The sequence below is a fragment of the Polyodon spathula genome, chromosome 11, assembly GCF_017654505.1.
Source record: "Polyodon spathula isolate WHYD16114869_AA chromosome 11, ASM1765450v1, whole genome shotgun sequence".
Classification (NCBI taxonomy): Eukaryota; Metazoa; Chordata; class Actinopteri; order Acipenseriformes; family Polyodontidae; genus Polyodon; species Polyodon spathula.
The window spans coordinates 17881368-17903865 of NC_054544.1; the positions used below are offsets into that span (position 1 = coordinate 17881368).

The window sequence follows — 22498 nt, forward strand, 5'->3', positions numbered from 1 at the left end:
ACCAGAATGTACTAATCAACCGTTTCCATCGATCGATAGCTCTGTGCTTGATGTATATTCGCTTGCAACGCATGCTGGTCAGGTAACCACATGTTGTCGCTTTCTTCTGGTGTTGTACTGCCGCATACAGTTGCATGTAGTATAATTTTGTACCATAAATAGGTATAATTAAGTAGGAGTCCATTATAAATAAGAGGTTTCCATTTACATCTCGAAAATGTCGCAGGTACAAGCTAGATTCTTCACAGAACTTAAAAAGTAAGTGTGTAACGACAGTGTTTTGATACACTGCACTGGGACTTTTAACATGACAAGCAAATTTTTTTTTTTGTTTGTTTTTTAATGATAACCTTTGCTGCTCTGCTTTACAAAATGAATGTTGTGATTTTAACATGTATTTTGTTTTAAGATCGTCCACATAGTATGTATCTTGCAAAATGTAAAACGTCCAGGTATGATTACAGCGTAAATTGAACTGTGACACAAGTATACAGTCCAGCAAAGAGGCAGGACTGTGCTATGATCACAGCGATTCAGTTGTGCAAAGTTTATTTTTATTTTTGCATTACGTTTTCTTTTAAGGTATGCAATAGATGATGTTCCCTTCTCAATCCCAGCCTCCTCTGAAATTGTTGATCTCAGCAACGTCATTAACAAACTCCTGGAAGCTAAAAGTGGTAAGATTTCACCCCAGTGTAGAGCTGTTTGTGCTGCTGACCCGGTGAATGTGCTCAGTAAAGTATATCATGTAACTGGCTGTTTACAAGTCTTTCATAGTTAAAACCTGCAGTGGATTCCACTGTACATGTACTCCAGGAAGCTACAGTAGCCAGCGCAGTTTGTCTATGCGCCTGGCCATGGCTCAGTAGTTTTTGCTGTAGGACACTATAAAGTTATGCTCCTGATTCAACTTTCAGCAGTAAGAGGTCCTATTTAAGCTCAAAAGAAATACAAAATAAGTTTGTCTTTGTTATCCAAACAGTATTTTTTTTAACACTAAAATAATGACAAAGTATAAAATACTTGTTATGTTTTTTGTTTTGTTTTTTCAAACTATTTAAAGTAGTTGTAACATGCATTCTAAAAAAAGTTAAGTAGATTGAAAAATAATTCTTACAAAAATGTTAAAAATGAATTTTGAATTAAAGTAGGGGTGAACAATATATTAAACCAGGCCATGGTGCACATCACCACATGCAGGTAAAAAATAAATGGAAGGTACATTTTGTGATGTGAAAAAAGATTCACAATTAGATACAATGATCATTAATGGTTAAAAAAAAACAAACTTGGAGCTTAACATAAAGTGAAACTCACATGAGACAGAGGGAGCATGTCTTCATAACAACTATTATTTTTTGCTTCAGAGGTCCACCAACATGTGGAGTTTGACTTTCTCATCAAGGGTCAGTTCCTGCGCACTGGTCTGGCCAAACACATGGAGACTGAGAGCATGTCAACGGTATGTGTCGTGGTATCTTTCCAGACAAAAAAACAACACAGATATTCATGGTATTAACAGCTGGATGTTAAAAATCATTACATGGCAGATCAATAAAAAGTTACCTCCCAGCGAAAGCTAATGGATTGAATTTGGGTTTTGCATAGAAGTCAGTGGTCTTGTCATCTTGGGTGGAGTTAACCTGGTTTTTCATCTAAGCCACTTGTGCAATTGATTGTGTGGAGTGGTGGGCAGTTGAAATAACTGACAACCAGAATGCACCCCAAGGGTGGTAAACCTCTTTTATACAACTGTTGGAATCTTATTCACTTTTATCTTTTATTATGATTTCAAATTCTTTAATCCTATAATAATAAACCAATGCCCAGCTGTTCCCATTGACAGTATAGAGGTTAGCACAGCAGCCTGTCAGTGAGTGACCAATTCAGTTGAAGGAAGACTGGGAGCAGAACCAGCTCACGACTAAGAAAAAAAAAAAAAAAAAAAAAAAAGGAAAGACCAAAACACATGTCATGTGTAATGGTTCTAACTAGAGGACACATCAAGTGTATGTGGTGACAGTCGTCTCCAACACTGGTATAAAAACCAGATAATTTAATCTGCTATTATTGTTCTTGCTTTAGTGTATGTATCTGAAACACTGAAGAATTTCAAGTCAGATGTTTGCTATTGAATTCCGTGTGTGGTAGTATCTGAAGTGTTGGCTACTGTGTTACTCTGAGGGCTACCTTGTTCTGTGCTTTGCTGTTACAGGAAGACGTGGTTGAGATTGAGTATGTGGAGAAGTGCACAGCCCCTCAGCCCGAGCAGTGCATGATGCACGATGACTGGGTCAGTGCTGTAGAGGTTGATGGAGAATGGTGAGAACAGTGATCCTTTTTTTTTTTTTTTTTTTTTTTTTTTTTTTATTTATTTAACCCCAGCTTACTGTTAATAATCAGTTTGTCATGTGTTGTCTGTTTGCCCTTTTTAAAGGACTATTAAGTATTTAAAATCCATTTCCTTACCTGTTGTTAGCATGAGCAATCTAATCAGCCCACCCTCCCCCTTCTGCTGTTTTTGTATTTAATAGTTCAGTTTAAACTCACAGCAGTATAAATTTTTAAGTTTAGAGTTGTGTCCACTTTTTTTCAGGATTTTGACTGGCTCCTATGATAAAACTGCCCGAATCTGGTCATTAGAGGGAAAGGCCCTTATGACGATTGCTGGGCACACTGAGGTTGTGAAAGATGTGGCTTGGATTAAACGAGGTGAAATTCATTGTTTGATTTATTTATTTATTTATTTTTAAAAATATTTTCTAAGCAGCAAAATACATTGAAAAGCCTGCTTGTGCTTCCGCAATGCGAACACGATCCCATTAACTGGTGTTTGAACATCTTGAACAAATCATGCATTCCTCTCAAGAAGACCCCACTTGTTCAGGGGATATCGTATCTGCCATCCAGTTTCCTTAAGCAGTCACTGTGGTGCTGGTATATTTTCTGTTGTAAAAATAAAATACTCTCAACAATCCTATAAAATAAAGAAAATAATAGGTTTAAAGTAATTCAGGCAAGATAGCGTGCAATGTCAAGGTGTGCAGTGTTAAAAAGATTTATTTCACATTTCTATTCCTATTCATTTGACTTCAAGAACATATTATATTATATACCATTGCCATAGTAACTTTTAAGGTGTGTTTGTCAAGTAAAACAGGTGGATCAGTTTTGTAGTGGTGTATTATCAGTCTTTTTGACCCCTTCCCCCTGTCTCTACCAGACGGCTTCACTTCCCTGCTCCTCAGCGCCTCCATGGATCAGACTGCTATCCTGTGGGAATGGCATTCCGAGAGGAACAAGGTGAAGGCTCTGCACTGCTGTCGAGGGCATGGAGGGAGCGTGGATTCCATCGCCGTCGACAACACCAGAACCAAAGTAGGTTTTCTATTAGGATCATTGATAATGAACTTCATATAATACAGATATGTTTTGGTACTATGTGAGAAGCTGGTTTAATTTTTTTATTGGAAAAGTTTTGCAGTTTATATGATGCACCAGCAGTGGCACTGGAACAATTTTTAAAGTGGGGGTGCTGAAAGCCATTGAACAAAACTGTAACCCCCACATATGATGGAAGCCATGCAAAGCCAGGGGGGTGCTACTGCACACCCAGCGCCCATGTGCACCAGTTGCATTAAGTCCACTAGAGCTCTTATTAGCTAATGACAGCATGCATTATTCTGATATATATATATTTTATTACTGTTTAAAAATCCTAATACTGAAGATTTTCTTTTCCTTAGTTTTGCAGTGGATCCTGGGACAAAATGCTCAAGATTTGGTCTGCAGGTATTTTTAAAATCTCTTTATTAAGGCAGTTAGTCCCAAATCAGTTTACATGTTAAATCAGCATGGCACATTAAGTATGGTCACAGCTGACTGTAGGACAAAGGTGGTGGGTGACAAAAATATATTATATACTGTAAAATAAAATAAAGATATGGTTTCTCATTGCTTGTCTCCATTCTCCTATCACCTCAGTTCCAACAGATGAACAGGATGACATTGAAGATGCAGCAGCCAGACCCAGGAAGAAACAGAAAATTAAACAAATGGGATTAACTAGGGTAAGGATGTAGAGTACTTTAACTGCCAGACTGGCACTGTATAGCATTTTGAAATATTAAGAGATTTAACATTATAAAGCCCTTCTGTTTATTTTTATTTTTTTTTATTTTGATTGTGTGGTTTGCCTCATTTTAAAAAACCTGTAATGGCTCAATTCAAATCCGACAGACCAAAATTACTAAGTTAAACTGAGCTTTATTTAGTTTTCTGGTAGGGTTTGGCGCTCATGTAAAAAGCCAGTGTTCTTCTTTTATAACCTTGCCAGACACCCCTGATGACCTTGTCTGGCCACAGCGAAGCCGTATCCTCAGTACTTTGGTCTGACACTGAAGAAGTATGCAGTGCATCATGGGATCACACCATCAAACTGTGGGACGCAGAGACTGGAGGGCTTAAATCCACTTTGGTGAGTTACAGATATCCTCTATTGGCTTGCTTTACTTGAACAGTCCTCTAAAATTAATTTTGTTTGTAAGAGTTTGGCACTGGATAGAGGTGCTTAAAAATAAATAAATAAAACAAACAAGCCAAAAAAAAAAAAAAAAAAACTGGTACCACCATAAACTGATATAATTACAATAATGAAAACCAAACTGAGATCTGGAAGGGTACCTTGTTAAAGCTGAGTTTTCATTCCAGACGTTTTCGATTTCTGTTTTCCATCAAAATCTTATTACTGTGACGCTTGTGTTTCCTTTCCATTCCAGACAGGAAACAAGGTGTTCAACTGCATCTCCTTCTCTCCACTTTGCAAGAGGCTGGCTTCAGGCAGCACAGACAGACACATCCGGCTCTGGGATCCACGCACTAGAGGTTTTTCTTTAGTCTTCCTCCTCACTGCTGCTAGCTTTGCATTCTTACACTTTGTCTAGCAACGCAAGGCAACAGCACACTGCAGGATGTTGCTAGCTCATTTACGTATTGCACTTAAAACTAGGTAAAGATACTGACAAGTAAAATTAACAAACCAGATATTGGGACTTTCCATTTAATACAGGGATCCTGTCTGTGTACGTATGTATGCCACACTTTTTGCATATATGGTTAGGAAATTCTTAACAAAAGTTATTGAGCATGATAATCTGTGAATTTTGTTAAAGGACATGAATCTTACTTAATATACCATATTTGGTTTACCACCATCCTTGAATAAGCATCACAGTCAGATATCAGATTTGTAATAGACGCCACCCTCGAATAAACACCTCTCTCAATAATGAGACATGTACATTTTGCTCAAATAAATGGAACACTTAATAAAGAAACGCATACAAAACACAGTATGGCAAAACATTACAAGTAGAAACAAAATTAATTTTATTTAAAAGAATACAATTACACACTGGAGCATACCGGTATTTTACTGTAAAGTTTATGGAACACAAACAGAAAAAGAATATCTACATAGCACTGTTATGTGTCCTCACCTAGTCAAACACTGATCTGATCTGCCAGCTCAACAGCTTTCAGTTTAAAAGCTAAGTTGTAGGACGACTTTGCCAGCCTGATTAAGTTGTATCCGCAGAAATAAACTTCAATATACGCCTCCCTCAAAACACAATAAAAACCTCAATAACAAAATTGCATCTTTCCAAAACCATAATACTTCTAATTACCGCCACCCTTGAGTAAGCTCTGCAACTGTTCTTAGCAATTTAAAATACACGCTGCGGGTTCATTGAAAGTAATACGATATATTGCCATCACTTTGAGGAACTTTTTCCGATCTAAAAGTTACAAACATGTATGTGATTTTTTTTAATTGTGTTTTTTTTCAAAACCATTTTATCCTTGCTAATCTTTAATTGTATGTTTCTTTAGATGGTTCCCTGGTGCAGCTTTCTCTCACCTCCCACAATGGTTGGGTTACAGCAGTGAAATGGTCACCAACACACGAACATCAGCTCGTGTCAGGATCTCTGGACAACATTGTTAAGCTGTGGGACACAAGGAGGTTTGTAGCACCTGTTCTTCAAGTGCAAATCCTGTGCCAACAGCCACTTGCATTGAAGTAACATAAAATAAAACGCAGTGATAGAAAAATCTTGAGATTCAGCTCATTGTACCTAGCAGGGTTCAATGGCATCTTGAAATTCTAAGAGAAATTCGGCAAAACTCAGTGACAAAATGAGAGCCACCCGGCATTTAATTTTACAAATCTTCTTTAGGTATTTCTTTATTTGCCACTATTTTGCTCTATAGTTATGGATGAAGTATAACTGCACATTGCTTAGGCAGAAACATACTGAAGGACCTGCCAGGCTATTGTAACCACTTACTGGTGGCAGCACTCCATACTTTATTATGGCTGGCTAATAAAAAGAAACGTCAAGGGAAGTAGCAGCAGGAGGAGGAATCAAAATGCAGTCCCAAACCATGACGAGCAATGAAATGGGTTGAATGAAAACTATAGCAATTAACATTGCTCATTCTCAGTTCCAGCCTTTGTGTATTGAAAGGAGACTGCAAAACAAAAAGACAATTCTGCTAAAACAAATGATTAGTTTCAGTGTCTTCTATGGAATAAGTGATAGAAATTGTACATGGGGGTATGCCTAAGACTGGGCCTGGTTAACCGGTCTGCTGTCCCGAGTAATTTTTCCAATACCTTTTTATAGGTCTGCAATGCTGTAAAAGTGTAAAGTAACTTTTGGGGGTTAAAATGTGTGTGGAATGTACTATGAGTAGGTATTTGTTTTGAGCACGGGTGATCTATCACAGCACTGTGGTAAATGTTGTTTGTTGTGATTAAGAGTTTTCTTGCTCTCTCCTGTTCTTTCAGTTCCAAGGCTCCTCTGTATGACTTGGCTGCTCATGAAGACAAAGTCCTCTGTGTGGACTGGACAGAGAGAGGGGTAAGGACACAGTGTTTTATCAGGAGTTTTAGTTAGTTGAAAGAGTGTTGCTGTCATTTTCTGGAGCTATTTGGTTTGCTTTGCATATATCCCCTAATGATGAGAGTAGCTTCAGACCGCCTTTAAATCGTTGTCTGCACAAGACCAGTTACTAGTCTAATGGCTGACTTAAACGTTTCTTAAATATTCCCTTATATTCTGATCAGCAGCTTGCATCCCATGTGTGAGTGCTGTCCTTAATATCGGTCAACCATGGTAGATTGTTGGGAAGTATGAGAATGGGCTCATCCTTGGGTATACACTGTTTTATTTGGTTTCATATACAGTATATGCCATTGCATCCATGTTTGAGTATAAGCGCCCCACAACTGAAGATAAGTGTATTTATAAAGCGGTTTAGAAACATGTATAGAAGACCATGTTAAAGTCTTGCATGTGGGTTTCTGATGTTTTTTCACTTTTATCTTTCTATAGAACTCTTTACAAACTAGTCCAGCAGATAAGCATACTTGCGCAATGGTGTGAAATGGCTTATGAAATTTCTAACAAGCTTTATTTTTTTTGGTTTTTAGTTGTTGCTAAGTGGAGGAGCAGACAACAAATTGTACACCTACAAATACTCTGCTCCCACTTCTGACGACGGCGCGTAAAGCAGTCAGGAGGTTGCTGGGAGACCCGTGTCTGTTGACTGAACCGTTTCTTCTACGTTTCCAGCTTTGGCTTTTATCCAGTAGGAACAGAAGATTCTAGAACACATTAACTTTTAATGAAACCTGAATCATTTACCAAATAAAAAGAAAAATACAATTACTTTGGCCTTCCAAACAAAATGAGGTTTGGATTTTCAGACCCATGTGATTTGACTAACAATTTCTGATTTAATTTTTTATTTATTTACTGTACCTGCTTGCCATCTTATTAGAAAAAACTAGTCTTTCACGCTTGTGTGGACCAGTGGTTATTCAACCTCCTACATCAATTCATTGGTTTTTTTTTTTTGGAAAGTCTTTAAAATATTCTTCTTTCAAAGCATAATATTATAATACTGTATTTCTAGGTCATCACCAACAAATACTATTTGTCACAGGAATGAAACTAAGACCTCTTGCATAGCAGTTTGATCCCTTCCTGGTTTCACTGAGTTTAGTAAAATCCACCTGATCTTGTTACCTCTACACTGATGCTAATCAGATTTGTAGTAAAACCCAGAATGGGTGAAACTGCTATGCAATAGGAGTCTTATTTCCACCCCTGTACCACCTTCAGTCAAGTTCTCACCACGTAGGGAGCAAGTGACTCTGCTCCTTTGCATAAGCAGTACACCTGCCATGGAACTATTTGCTCAGTCGCATCAAACACAGTTCAGTCCACTTAAGCTGGAATGCCCCTATACATAAATGCCGTTTTCACAGAAGCCTCACATGGTATTTTTTCCCCCCACCCCCAAGCCTATATATAAATGTTACAAGGCATCCTTTTTTCATTTTGTGGGCTTATGCAGTAGAACCTCAAAATTACAAAATTTATACTTACTGGTTGATCAACCAAACAGACCACTTAAACTGAGAGTGGCTCCTGGCTACATAATTCATGGATTTTTTAATTTTTTTTTTTTTTTTTATATAAATATGACTTTGCAAAGGTAACTGAGAAACATGTTTTTTTGTTTGTTTGTTTTGATTTGTTTTTAGAATTAGGCTTTTAATGATCTCATCAACAATGATATGTGTGGAAAATTATTATTGTTATTTTCACAGAAGCATGAGTCCAGTCTGGAGAATAAAGAGATATTTTTATTTCTACATGTTGAGTAAAAGCTTGTGTTGATTATGCCAACCTCTCATTAGGCAATTTTTACAAGTCCCTTAAGATTTTGCAAGATATTGTTTAGTGTATTATCATTTTTAAACTGACTTCTAGCAGTACTTTAGGTTAAAGGAAGTGCAGTTTCTAAGCCTTATTCACAGGTTGTCAGTTTCACTTTCACTTCCTGGGTAATTTCACCTCAGCAGTGTATTCTAGGTCAAAACATGCAATAATCAATAGCTCATTGATTATTGACAGGAAAGAAGCCGATGAGGGGGATGGAACAATTTCACCCTCCAGGTGCAAAGACCCAGGAAGTACAGGATGGTTTAAAAGCAATGCTTGCAAAGAGATTTCTTTAACCTAGAGAAGTACCAGGTATCATTCTTAAAATAAAAAGATATGTTAAAACATGTGTTTCTTTTAAAACTGCACATTTGAGACCTATAAAATGAACGGATTTGCATAGTGGGTAAAATGTATGGAACTGTTTTGTAGCTACAATTACATACAAGTATTAGTCAATATTTTTTGTAATGTATCCTTTGTGTTACATATTGTGTAATACGGTTACATCAATGTTATCATTTGTATGGCTGTATATGAATTATTTATACAGTGGTGTATTGTAAAGGTTCATTCTTTTACCATTTTAGATCTCTGTACATGTTATATAAACTGTGCACATAGTTGTGTGTGTATTCATTTTGTGGCCTTTATAATGCTACTGTGCTTTGACTCTTACCCGGACATGCTGCTTCTTGCATTGTCTCTCTATGTCTATTGACAGTTTTTATATTAAGTTTCTAAATTTTGATAGGTTAATATGAGGTATTATTACACACGGCTCTATATATATATATATATAGAGAGAGAGAGAGAGAGAGAGAGAGAGAGAGAGAGAGAGAGAGTGAGAGAGTACAAAATAGGTGTCTTTGTAAAATTTTTCTATGAATGCTGGTATTGTAGCTAGAGCTTCTTGTCAATTTGACCCTGTTTCAGTATTCAGTTACGTTTTTAAATAATTGAAGTTGAAAATGAGCTCGATGTTATATGTGTGGGGCTCATATATTTAAATAAAGGATTGTATGAACTAATACAGTATATCTAGTAGAAGAAAGGCAAAAGGCAATGGATATATATATATATATATATATATATATATATATATATATATATTATAATATATATATCAATTTTAACATTTTAGTAGCACTCTTATAAGGGTATTGACAATTCCAGTCACTAGGTTCCAAAACCTTTTATGATTTTTTTTTCCAATTACATTTAAGACAAATTCATGAATTATTTAAAGAAAGTTTGATATTCCTGAAATTTCTAGATAGTAGGAAACTACCTCCAGACTGGAGTTTAATTTTACGTTTAGTAGGCAAGTTAATAATTTGCTTAAGTACCCGTTTCAGCTTGTGCTTATTTATCAACATAAAATGTAATTAACTTTTGTCGCCCTTGCTGGACAAGACAATTCTGAACGTTCTTCCCTGCTCACAGTAATTCACCTGTTTGTATGAATGTTTAGAGCCAGGGCTCCACCTAGTGGTGTGGATGAATCATTTGTTACATCCTGCCACTGACTGGACAGGATACACAACAGGCAGGTATTGTATCAATTTACAAAACAGTAGGTAATGTAATTAAATATTACTTTGTGTTAGCCTTAAATATGAACATGTAATTAGCGATACAACCGTTAATATATGTATGTAGTTTATTAATCTTGACATTAACGTGAAGCTGTCGGATTGGGGTTAGTTACTGTTTTGCATTCTGAACAGACAACTGCATTTTTCGTTTAAAAAACCAAGTACAGTAGTAAACATTGATTTTATTTAACTTCTTAACTTACATGTTAGACAGTTGTATTGCTATGTTAATGATTTAACTTATTTAAGTAGGTTGTTACGAAATGATAACTGTAAATACATTGTGGGCCATTGGAACAGGTAGTCTATATACGTCAGCAAGACTCCAAGGTGGTTGTGCAATTAGAAAAAAAAAAGAAAATATGTATATCATTTTTCGTTTTGAGCCGAGGCCTTTAATCATCGGCCTTGCCTTTAGCCTTTTCAGCGTTGCTAGGCTCATATATGTTTGGCAGGTTACATCATTGTCCTGACTCCCGCCCTGGGAGTTGGTTCACTTCTGACGGATCTTCAGTGCGATAAGATAATTGAATCCATTCAAAATTATTCACAATACCTGCCGCGTAGCAGGCCATTTACGTTGTTTATTTGAAGTCAGTGAGCTTTTCTGAACCTATAGTCGGGGATACGGACACCCTGAAATGGGATATACCTGATTCGGTCTGCTGTACTCGTCAATCCATTTTTTATTTATTTTTTTTTTCGTTTTTTTTTTTTTTAAGTTTAGAAACTCAGTAATAATAATCAAGAGGCCTTCTCTGCCGGAACTCTTGCACAATATTAAAACAAAAAAAAAAAAATCACAATTTTAGATGTCAAAATTGTTGTAAAAAAAGTGTCTTATTTTGCAGGCAAATACGTTTGCTTTGATTTCAACTTTGTTTGAAATCACAGATATACGTGGTTTTCAAGATGAAACTTACACAGACTTGTAGAGTAAATAGAACACTTTTTGGGCCTTTTCCAGTGTTTACCCATTTTTTCACAAATGTTTATTAGAGCTCTTTATGACTTCATAAATTCTTTTAAACACTGTATGTGCTTGTTTTGAATAGCAAGCATTTGTAAAGACATTTTTAAATAGAAAGGGTAGCTTTTGTGAACAGAAACAAAGCATACCCGGTAGCATAATCCAAGAGATGACACATTATATCTTGTTACACGTTGGTTACATAACCCATTTAAACATTGATACCATAAACACCAATGTGTTGCACTGCGGAACATGCTGTCCAAGTCAACTGAGCTGTAGGGTGGAATTTAAACCAAACATTCTACCTGACAGTTTATGAGACCAAGTATACTGTTATTATCCCTAGCTTGGGAGATATAGTGGTGGGGCCTTTCCATATTTCCTGCAGTACATATCACACTTGCATATTTAGTCGTATCTTAAGAACTGGTCATTGAATTAGAATGAAACTTGGTATGGGCATTCCTTAGCAACAAGCTATTCAGATTGTTATAATATAGGTCTGTTTAAATTAATGAAGATTTTATTTTCTGAATGTAAAATTTAATCAACTTGTTTTATGTATATAAATGGTTATTCCATTTATTGTGAATGCACTGTAGCTCTTAGGGAGCTTTTTTATTTTTACTGCAGTGTCTGATTTACAATATGCTCTCTTACAAGCATATTGTAATCTCAAACAAGGTTAAGACAGTTTATGAAGCCCCCTAATTCAGTTACTAATGCAGCCAGTATGTTTGTACTGCAGAGTGGCTGACAGTTATTAATATCAGTACCCCATCAGTTTTTGTTTTCTACACAGGTAAGAGTAAGTGAGGGATGAATGTTGAACCAGCACTTTCTATTAGTCAAAAGAGATCCAGGCCTCATACAGACGATTCTAAATGTCTAACTTGTCAGTATGGGACTGAAAAGGGTTTGCTACAGGGATTTAACATATTATGATATCTATCTCCTGCGCTATGCAATTCAAAACCGAGATAATGTGCCTTTCTGACTCTTCAATGATGTAAATATACAGGAGGAATTCATGGCCAAACATCCAGTCTGGCATTCTAAATGTAGAAACAACAACACAAACCGGAAGACTGTAGAGCAGAAGAGACGGAAATATTCTGAATTTTCCACCATATCCATTAGTGGGCCAGAAAAAGATCTGTTACGAACACACTCTTCGACACGATCGCCATCTAAAAGAAAACTGTTTTGCATGAACATGAACATGTAATTTGGAAGAAAGCACAAGAACCTAAAGATGATACCATGCTGACCAAAATCCAGGGCTTTGGCGACGCATGCATTGGCATGGTAGCAAACAATTATAAGTATCATTGATCCTGCCTAAACACCCACCTCAACATCAGAATGAAATCTACTGTTGCTGATACCAGAGATATGTATGAAATAGCTTTTTCAGCTTATTTCTCAGATGCCCCACTTTTCAATGAGGGGAGTGTGTTGTACATATCAGTCTTACTTAATCAGTATCGCCATCTCTTTAACAAGCATTGAGTTGGAAATGCAGTTGTCTATAGAACATCCTACTTAAAAAGACACCTTGAAACCACTACAAAACACCAATTGGCTTTTGGGGATTGATTGTACCTCAAAAAGGTACTTCTAGTCTTCTCTGTTCCTCTCATCTAAATGTTGACGAGCTTCTCCCTGAACTGAAAAAAATTAATCAAACTTCTAATGATTTGAAATGGAGAGTGGAGATGAAGATCAAGATGAAGAACCCATTCATAGTCCACAGCAGCTGACAATAGGTCGCGTTACACGAGTGTTTGCTTTTCTCATGTTTCTCGTGAAATAAACGTAGACATGGTGACTTTTTGTGTTTACATGTAAAGCCTCTCATTTCCCTTTGGAACGCCTACTTTTCCACAAACACTATGCAAATAAAGGAGAGGGGGAGGGTGGTCAGATGTAAATTAGCCATGCTCATGACCCACTTAGATACTCCTGCTGTGAACCATAAAAGGCCCTAAAATACTGTTTACATGAGCAGAGAACCGTTTCATGTGAGAATCCATGTGTCCTTGTGTTTGACGTAAATGGATATTAAAGATGTGATTTGTTGATGGATAGTGCCCGCTTTTGTAATACTTTGTTCTAGTGTCGTCGCCCACACTGCTTTTCACACATCATCTGGGGGGGTATATCTTTAAACTGGTCCAAAGCCACCACTTGAATGAACAGGCGTTTGGCTATTGAAAGGGAGGTGGCGGATACTACCGAAGTGTACTGAAATGAACCACAAATTTGTTTCCCAAATTATTACTGTTTGCTGTATCCTTCACAGTCTGTGCCAGGACCGTAAGGAGTTGTTCAGGCAAGCGGAGGAACAGCTACCCCATCCGCCAGCAAGAATTGTAAAACAGCGATATGAAGATGGTCCTGCTATTGGAGATGCACTGCTAGCTTTACCTGATGGTGTGCTAAATAAAGAATTGGAATATTGAGTATTGTTGATTCCGAAGAAATAAGTTGCGAAAATTCCACACCACATTTTATTTTGACAGTGGGTTAAACAGTGTTCATGTTGTACATTGTATCAAGCTGCCTCATCATTTCCTTTCCTTATGGATATTAACACAAGTCTCTTCATCGCTCCAACAGATAAAAGTGGAGGATGGACATGGGTTTTGCTAAGACATAACTAGGAGAATTTGCATTGATGTACAGTTATACACATTTAAACATAGCAATCAGTAATAGTTTACAATAACGTTGTTTTGACAGTTGTTTGGAAAGCTATTTGCAAGTGTATTCTGAAGTACTGTACAGTAGCTGTAATCATTTGAATTCACAAACCAACAAAGCAGTTTGTCAAACATTTTTAGTAATAATTTTAAACAGAAACTTTGTAAATACAATCTGTATTATACTTTACAAACACATTTAGACCCGTTTATGATTAGTATTATGCAAAGTTCTAGGGAAGACGGAGAAAAAAGTGTGATTGTCTGCAACATCAATCTGATAAAGGAAATACTGCAAACAAAAAATTAACTTTCCTGCTGCCATCTTTGGACCATGGTAACTTACGCATTCCCATGTGACTTTTATAGCAGGTTTAGGAAAGGACTTCAATGAGCAAATTAACATTTTCCCAAGAAACTTGTATTTACATGTGTAAGTGGGCATTGATTTCACAAGCATTTCCTGGAATCTCACAAGAAATTGAGGCTTTCACGATAAAGTACTGAGACCGTTTGTTGGGACATTTTCACAGGCTTTCCCTGCCAAGTTTCACTCGCATTGTCTACAACATGAAACAAACCAACATGTACACTGGCCTAATGATGTCATATCTTTCAGCTAAAACTAAAAGATCTGACTTGAAGGAAACGGAAATTATACAGGCAAATCATGAAGGCTGGAAGACAGCAGACTTCAGAAACTAATAAGGACATATCTATAGATGAAACATCTTAGTGTGCCTTGAACAGGCCTCTTGATTCTTATTCTTGAGGGTCTAAAAAAAAACCTTGCTTGACAGGTATAGCAGACTGAGTCAGGTACGTCAATTTTTAGACCACTTTTATCTCCCAGGATCCCTGACTACTGATCATTTTCCTAGATGAGCAGTATTGGTACCTGGAATTGATGTTACTTAAATTGACCTGTAACTAATCTTTTACTTTAACTCGATGTGTTTCTGCGGTGTAATATTTACTTCATTTTTGTAACTAGATGTGGTAAAAGTGTATTTAAACATTTTTTAAAAAGCAAAAATAATAAAATCTGACAGTCTTTAAAACAACAATATTCTTGTATATGCAATTATATTTTTTCCCACCAGCTACATGAAATGCTCAGTATCTGGAAGCTGTTAATGGAGCTGCTGGTCATTGTTTTCTTTAGAATTATCAATATGTACTCATGTTTTGCATACAATGAAAAGTGTATACATATAGAAATGAATAAACCATGACTGCATATTAAAAAATAAACCAGTATAGTTTGCTAGTTGAATTCAGTTTGGGTTTAATACACTCAAAGTAATAAAATGTTTCTTTATTTTTAGGAACTACGTAATGTAACGTGATGATATAAAGCTACTTTTGTAGGTAATGTGTGATGCAGTTATTCCTTTTGATGATTTTGGATTTCCTATTAGCCATTGAAAAATTACAGTAATATTGTTTTTCCTACAGAGTTGAAAAACTACAGTACATAGAACATGGATAATCAATATGGGTAAGTTTTTTTTCATCAATTTGCCTTAACTGTAGTAGCCAAATAGTGGAAGCAACATGGTCAAAAGGCTAAAAATGAGGATTGGAATCCAGAAAATCATGGTCTTGAATCGAAACTCAGAGAGTTGTCCAGCAAGTTGCTGTTTGGATCAAGGGAGTGAACACCGCCCTACAACCCATGGCTCGGTGACTGTCCTAGCCCCGGGGTCACTTAGTGTTACCCATTTTAGAAATGTAAATACAGATGTCTCTGCTCTTTACAGCTTGTGACCAACCCCCCTGCCTGTCTGGTCACAGGGAGAGAATATGAGGAATCTCCTTGATTAAAATCAGGTTCCCCTGGATTAGTGGTTCATCTGTTATTCCTAACCACTTGGTTTGATCCCTGCCTCGCACAGTTAAATGTATTTACTAATTTATATCTCTGCTGAATCAAGGCTATTTGCTTTTATGCTTCAGACCTACAAACCTTCTGCTTCCAATATTTAAGGGAGTTTGTTTGAATAGACTCTTGTCAGAATCGTGCTGTCTGCTCTATTTAGTGTGGTACATACAATATCCTTGCATATTTTAAACATAGGATCAACATACCATGTTTGCTGCTTCTAATTTGTAATATATTTTCTCAAGGTATTCCGGTGACACATACAACCGGCACGTTCTCGGGGAGGACAGCTCTGTAATGGCTCGCATGCAGAAGAAGTTCTGGAAAACCAAGCAGGTTCTGATCAAAGCAACGGGGAAGAAAGAAGATGAATATGTTGTGGCATCAGATGCAGACCTAGATGCAAAACTGGAGGTTAGCATTTTACTGAATGATATATATTGCAAGGGGATTAATATATTTTATTTAAATGGTACAAGCTACTTCTTTGATTTGAACGTGTCTACTTCATGATGGGATGCTCCAGCAACGGTAATTTTTGTTTTTTAGGTTTTTTTGTTTATATATTCAAACAAAAAAAACAATGGGTCAAATTTGACAAAGCTTTAAATTTCTGGAAGAAAAACAAAAAAAACTTGTTTAAAAATTAGAGAGAAACCACAAGAAACATGGCTTTAAAAACAAAAGCTACAACTGTAATAAAAAACACTGAACCCAGGAATGTAGACTGAGCTGAAATGTAGACTGCACAACGCAGTGAAAATGAAAGGTTAGAAGAGGAGTTTGGGATGACATTGCTTTGTTTGTGTACAAGCTTCGTCCACTTGGGGGAGCTCTGTGATTTGGACCATGTATTAAGGATATTTTTTCATCCATCAATCATAAAATTGTACTTGTGGAAGTTCCAAGTTGTACTCCATTATGGAATGTAGCTTATTTAAAACTTGGTATATCAAACATAAGTGATTTATAACTGTTTAACTAAATATGTAGCTAATCTTCTGTTTGTGTGTGGAAAACTGAACGAAACTGCACTTCTGGTCAATTTACTGTGTTAACTAAAAGCCTTTTAAGAAGGTTAACACAAGACTATTTTAGAAACAGAAGGGCAAAGGTCTAAATTAAATTAGGGTTTAGTTTATTTATACTGGAGTTGCGTCTGAAATGTCATTCATTTCAATTGATAAAGCAGCACAGCTTTATATTACCGTGCCATAACGCTCTAAATGTGTATAAAGTAAGTACTGGACCTATATGGGATTTTGTTCTGCTTTAACCATTTTTTAAGTAAACCCTGTCTGCTACAGTGGTGTGTTTTCCTTTTTCGGTTAGAAAATAGATATTCCATTGTTTTTTGTTCTGCAAAGGACACCTTGTACCTTTAGCTAGTTTCTGTCGTACATGGTGATTCATAGCAGATAATTTCACAAAACAAATAATGGAATGATTCCAGGACGTGACTGAAAATCAACTTAAAGGCCAAGATTTAGGGCTTGTTGCAAAAACATTTAACACATTACAAACTGCTGAATGTTAACTATTAATAATCAGAGCCTCGCGACGACATAACAAACAGCAGCTGTTCAAAACAAATACAGAACTCTGAAACTGTCTCGAGGTCTTTCTGTTCCATTAGATAGGCTGGATAACATTTCAGTACTAGGAATACCTGCATCTACTTCACCCATTTCCTTCCTTGAGCTCAAAGTTTAAGTAATATTAGTTGTGGTTGCTATTAGGTACATATGTCTTGCCCTAGATCGTAATTCTGCTAGCTGCAACATAAGAAGTGCAAATGCAACTGTTTTAAAACGGTATACTAAAAAATGAAATACTGAAATGAACACAGTGCTTTTAATGGCAATAGTTTTCAGACCAGCTTATCAGCAAAAAAAAAAAAAAAACGTTTTGGGCAGCATGTCAAGGTCGTTTTCAGTTGTCTCCACCTTTTTGTTTTTAAATGTGTTTTTTTAATGTTGCCTAACTACTAGTAATGATCTCCAGTGGTTAATTTAGGGACAAAGTTTTTTAGTTTTGTAACTGAGGCTGTAAGTCTGCCTTTACTGAGTACATTTCATTGTAGTGTTCATGTCTTGCTTTACCTTAATTTACAGATAGAGTATTAAACTACAGTGATGTACAACAGCACGTCAGGATCAATTCAAGATCACCAAAAATACTATAGTTGATTACGGTTTGGCTCTACAAGTTGGGCAGATATTAAATTGGTTTAATAGCCTAAAATGAGTTTTTGGTAGAACTGAGGTTTGCCAGTGTTAATAATAGAAGTCCACAGTCGTTTTTTTAAAGGCACAGACAGAAACCAAATGAGACTGTAATGCTGAGTTTACACTGTCTAATGATTGACGAAAAGAATGGCTGCTTGACTAGAAAAGCAACAGCATGCCTGTAGTGTGATCTACATTCGCAACATTTTTTCAAGTGCACTCCCAACCTAGAAAGTCAACTGTAATTTAATGCCACCTGGGATGTATATTACACACAAGCCAGTGTGTAAGCCAGTGCTTACAACACATAAAACAACCAACAGCAATATTATACCTTGCCTACCAAAGTAAGAAATATTATATCGCCTTGTGTTCTTGGCCTGCTGATGAGTTAGTTTTATAGACAAAAGTGATGCAGAGTGATTGTTATAAGACTTCACTTTACACCTCCATTATTAAGATTTTTTTTTTCAAGAAATACTATATTTTAACTTTTTTTTTTTTTTTTTAAGTTTTTTGGATCTGTTCAAACAACTTGCACAGAACTTCTGAGGGTTATTGAGAAGTACCAGCAGAGAATAAACTGTGAGTATTTGTATTGTTTTTGCTTCACAGCCCTAAGGGAATTAATCCATATGCATCATCAGTCCTTATAATGAGCCTAACACATAGGTTAATGTAACTGTATGTTTCTTATTGCACATGCTAGCTGATGCCATCAGTTACATTTTTGTGGGGAAAATTGTATACAAAATTGGCAATACAAGATGGATTGGACTAGGTGCAGTATTTCCAGTTTATTCCTAATTTTACTAAAATATTACAGGATTTTTTAAAATCTTATATACTATTCAGTATTTTCCTGGTACTATTTTCTAGGAAATACACAATATTTTGATTAAAATGCAGTTTTATTTTGACTCCGACATTGTAATAAGCAGGCCTACACTTTATCCTAGGATACAGCAGGTACGTTTAGAGGACAGAGGATCAAATAGTGTTCGCGTGTGATTGTGAAGCAGCAAAGAACCAAACACATTATCACCTGATTCTATTGGCCAATCAGTTAGATTATTATAAATGCTGGGTGTAGTAACTAGCTTGATCAAAAACGAGACTGAAGTACACAAATATAATATTTTGAGTGGATGAGGAATGGGGAGAAAACATAAATCAGTTTATGAATATTCAAAAGAAAACTAAGGTTTCAAAATATACAAAAAGCCATATAGCAGAAGTGGGCCAGATGAGGCAGAGGATGCATTGTGTTACAAATACTGTTGAGGTACGTGTTCGCACTGACAGAATAAAAGAACATACTGACAGTAAGCGACACTTCGCCTCATGACTTATAATGCACCAGGGGCATGTGGATATTAGAGTATATCCCACACCCTGTCTTGCCTTATTGCTTACGTAAAGTGTGTATAGTGAGAATTTTTTCCCTGATTTTTTTCAATTAAAAGCACATTTTTTTCGACTTTATCTCTCTTTTTTAATAGTTGTAAAATAAAATTCCCAGTAAAAATGTGGTAAGATAAAAAATGAAAATGCACAGCGCTAAGTATAGGTTTCTTTTGCAGGTTTATCCCAGGAGGAGAACGAGCTGGGGTTGTTTCTCAGGTTTCAGGCAGAGCGGGACAAAACCAAGGCAGCCAACATTATGGATGCCACCAGCAAGGCATTGTGCACATCAGCAAAGCAAAGGTACGGCTTCTTACTCGTAATAATGTAATCTTTCAAAATGGTACATCAGTGCACTGTTGCAGGCAGGCACATGGTGTTTATTCTTTTGGACAAAGCATAATGAATTAAAAAAAGCGTATTTTAATTTTGAAACATTGTAAAATAATAGTAATTTAGACTACTCCTTTCAAGGATAATGAATTTAATAATATTTTCTGTGAAATTCATATGTTATCTGTAGTGTGTCCTTCCACATCGTTTTCTAAGTAACAGTGTATGTGTGGGAGACTGTGCTTTGTCTTGCTAGGTTTGTATTGTTTTAGATGACTTTACGTGTTCCAACATGTTTTCTGTTTAAACTTTTCATAGCACTAAAGAATAGGTGTTTTTTTTATTTTGCATATTGAGCTTCTCTTTCTTATGTAGCCACTCAAGCATTAAAACACCACTGTTGCTGTATCCATTAGTTTAATGATAGGGCTGGAAAAAAAGGCTTTAGTTAGGCTTAAATTAACCCCCCAGTGATTCATACTGTAAATAAATACAGTACGTTTGTGTTCAGCTGCAAAATGCATCATAAACAGTGCCTTTAAAGGAGTACTAACCAAAGTCTCAGAATCCATGTTCAAACACCATATTAGGACTAGCAATAGAAACGCATTCCAATGGTCATTGCAGTCAGACCATGTTGCCTGCAGTAGTTTATCTATAGCATCGTGCCACATAAATTGTGTCACTGTACATTAAATAAAGGGAAAATAGAACAGAAAAAAAAAAATGTAAACATCATATCTTACATACAAAAGGTCTTTGGTTCATAATCAGGGGGGATTGAACTAAAACACTGCATCATGCATCACCTTACAAAATACATGTGTGCTTGAGGTCAAAGTATTATTCTGCAGTCCAGGATGGTATATTGGTGTTGAGGGTAAATATAATTAGTGTAATTAAACTCTGTATGATGACCTTTACCAAGCACATTGCCTTCAAGCAAAGCAGAAAGCACACTTGCGTTGCCTTTTTACAAACAAATTCAAGATGTACATACAAATTCCATGTTTTGGCACTTCTGCTCTGGGTCAGATGGGTGATAGAAGCTGCTGAGCCTCAAAGCACAGAAATGATGTGGCAAGGGCAGCAGCTGCATTGGAAGCACAGAACCTAACTTACGAAATATGTTTTCCCAGTGTAATAATGTACAGTGTTTTTATTTTATTTTTCCTTGGAAAGGAACTCTCCTGTTTTTTTTTTTTTTTTTTTTTAAAACTAGCATGCCTAGTTTAATGTGGTACTGAGAGCACACAGAGAAAAATAAAGACAAAGTAACTAGCCTGCCTATTTGAAAGGCCCCTTGCCTGAATAAGCATGTCCTGCTTGCATTGTGACAGGATAACGCTGTGCACTTCGCTGCACCGGATGGAACAGGAAGTGGAGACGTTCCGGCGACGCGCCATCGCTGACAGCCTGATCACTGTGGAGCGCATGGAAAAGGCCCGCACGGAATACAGGGGCGCCTTGCTCTGGATGAAGGATGTCTCTCAGGAACTGGATCCAGACACTTACAAACAGCTGGAGAAGTTCAGGAAGGTAAGCTCTTCTGTGCCATTGTCCTCGGAGAAGGTGTAGAGCTTAAGATTTGGGTTTGAGTCTCACGTGGGACCGTTATTAAATGAGCTCCTGTGTTCTTCAACAGCAACATTGAGAATTTGGGCCTGAAAAAAAGCTGTCTGTAAAAGTATAGATGGTAGAACTGAGGTTTTCCATATTGGAGATATTTTTTGCCAGTATTTAACATTTATTTGAATAGCATTAAACTAAAGTTACCTCGATAATGTTTGACCTTTTTCAGTTTTGCAGTCAGTATAACGAAAACCATTTTATGATTGTTTAATTAGTTCATTACTTTTGGCCCTGGTAGATTGATAAAGGCCTGATTTAAATTTAATTTGTGATGCTGCCTTTTAAATTTAATTCAGACTACAGGCCACTAATTCAGACTTTGTAAGAGAATTGTTTTGTTTCCTGGTAACAGTAAACTGATTTTAAAAAAGCTCCCTTCCTAACCAAGGGGTCAAGCTGAGAGAAATTGGCCGGTAAGAAATGTATACTAATCAGTATTTATTCACCAAGTCAGTTATTAACAGTTTGATGCCATACTTTATTGCACAACATGCTGGAGTGTTTTAGCCCTAAGGGAAAATGCAGAAAGGTTGGTACAACACTGTGGAGCCACATTGAGCAATAGTATGAATTAGAGGTTTTGGACCAGAAGAACTTCATATTGTTGTCTTCAGACCCTGGGACCATAGATGTTGTATGTGGTCACTCGTGGATTGGGGGAGGTTTCTACAATTACCCCACTAGGTAATGCTGTTTCTGATTACCCCACTAGGTAGTGCTGTTTCTGACTAATGAAACAATGCCATTTTATATTTGGAAGTGTGTGCAAGAAAATACTGTTTCGCATTGACATGCCAAAGTTATTTAGTGTTTTTTATACTTTGTCCCATCGATGCAATCTCTCAGAAATGCAGTATAAAATAGGAGAGGGATGCTTCATGTTCTTTTGCATGTCAACAGATTTTTGTCAAATTGGTTAATCTGTTTAAAAAGCTTGTGTTT

General features: G+C 36.5%; 2 protein-coding genes across 8 annotated transcripts in view; both read left to right on the top strand.

Moving 5' to 3' along the window:
• Nucleotides 1-28: 28 nt before the first annotated feature.
• LOC121323614 (ribosome biogenesis protein wdr12-like) lies at nucleotides 29-8728 on the top strand. The gene is made up of 13 exons (XM_041264764.1): nucleotides 29-258; nucleotides 583-677; nucleotides 1368-1462; nucleotides 2216-2322; nucleotides 2597-2712; nucleotides 3224-3378; nucleotides 3747-3792; nucleotides 3985-4070; nucleotides 4337-4477; nucleotides 4779-4884; nucleotides 5893-6025; nucleotides 6854-6926; nucleotides 7499-8728. Exons 1-13 carry the CDS (start codon nucleotides 218-220, stop codon nucleotides 7574-7576), a joined length of 1272 nt encoding a protein of 423 aa, XP_041120698.1. The 5' UTR covers nucleotides 29-217; the 3' UTR covers nucleotides 7577-8728.
• Nucleotides 8729-10295: 1567 nt separating this feature from the next.
• LOC121323159 (islet cell autoantigen 1-like protein) overlaps nucleotides 10296-22498 on the top strand; it is a 38435-nt gene continuing 26232 nt past the window's right edge. The window contains exons 1-7 of one of the 7 annotated variants that reach the window (XM_041264025.1): nucleotides 10296-10351; nucleotides 15403-15445; nucleotides 15533-15575; nucleotides 16205-16373; nucleotides 18700-18772; nucleotides 19771-19894; nucleotides 21265-21463. In XM_041264025.1, coding sequence (XP_041119959.1) covers nucleotides 15559-15575; nucleotides 16205-16373; nucleotides 18700-18772; nucleotides 19771-19894; nucleotides 21265-21463 — 582 coding nt within the window. In that variant the 5' untranslated portion in view covers nucleotides 10296-10351; nucleotides 15403-15445; nucleotides 15533-15558. Of the gene's footprint in view, nucleotides 10379-14312; nucleotides 14894-15402; nucleotides 15446-15532; nucleotides 15576-16204; nucleotides 16374-18699; nucleotides 18773-19770; nucleotides 19895-21264; nucleotides 21464-22498 lie in introns of those variants that run through there. The other 6 variants (XM_041264028.1, XM_041264027.1, XM_041264029.1 and 3 more) reach the window with 6 other exon arrangements.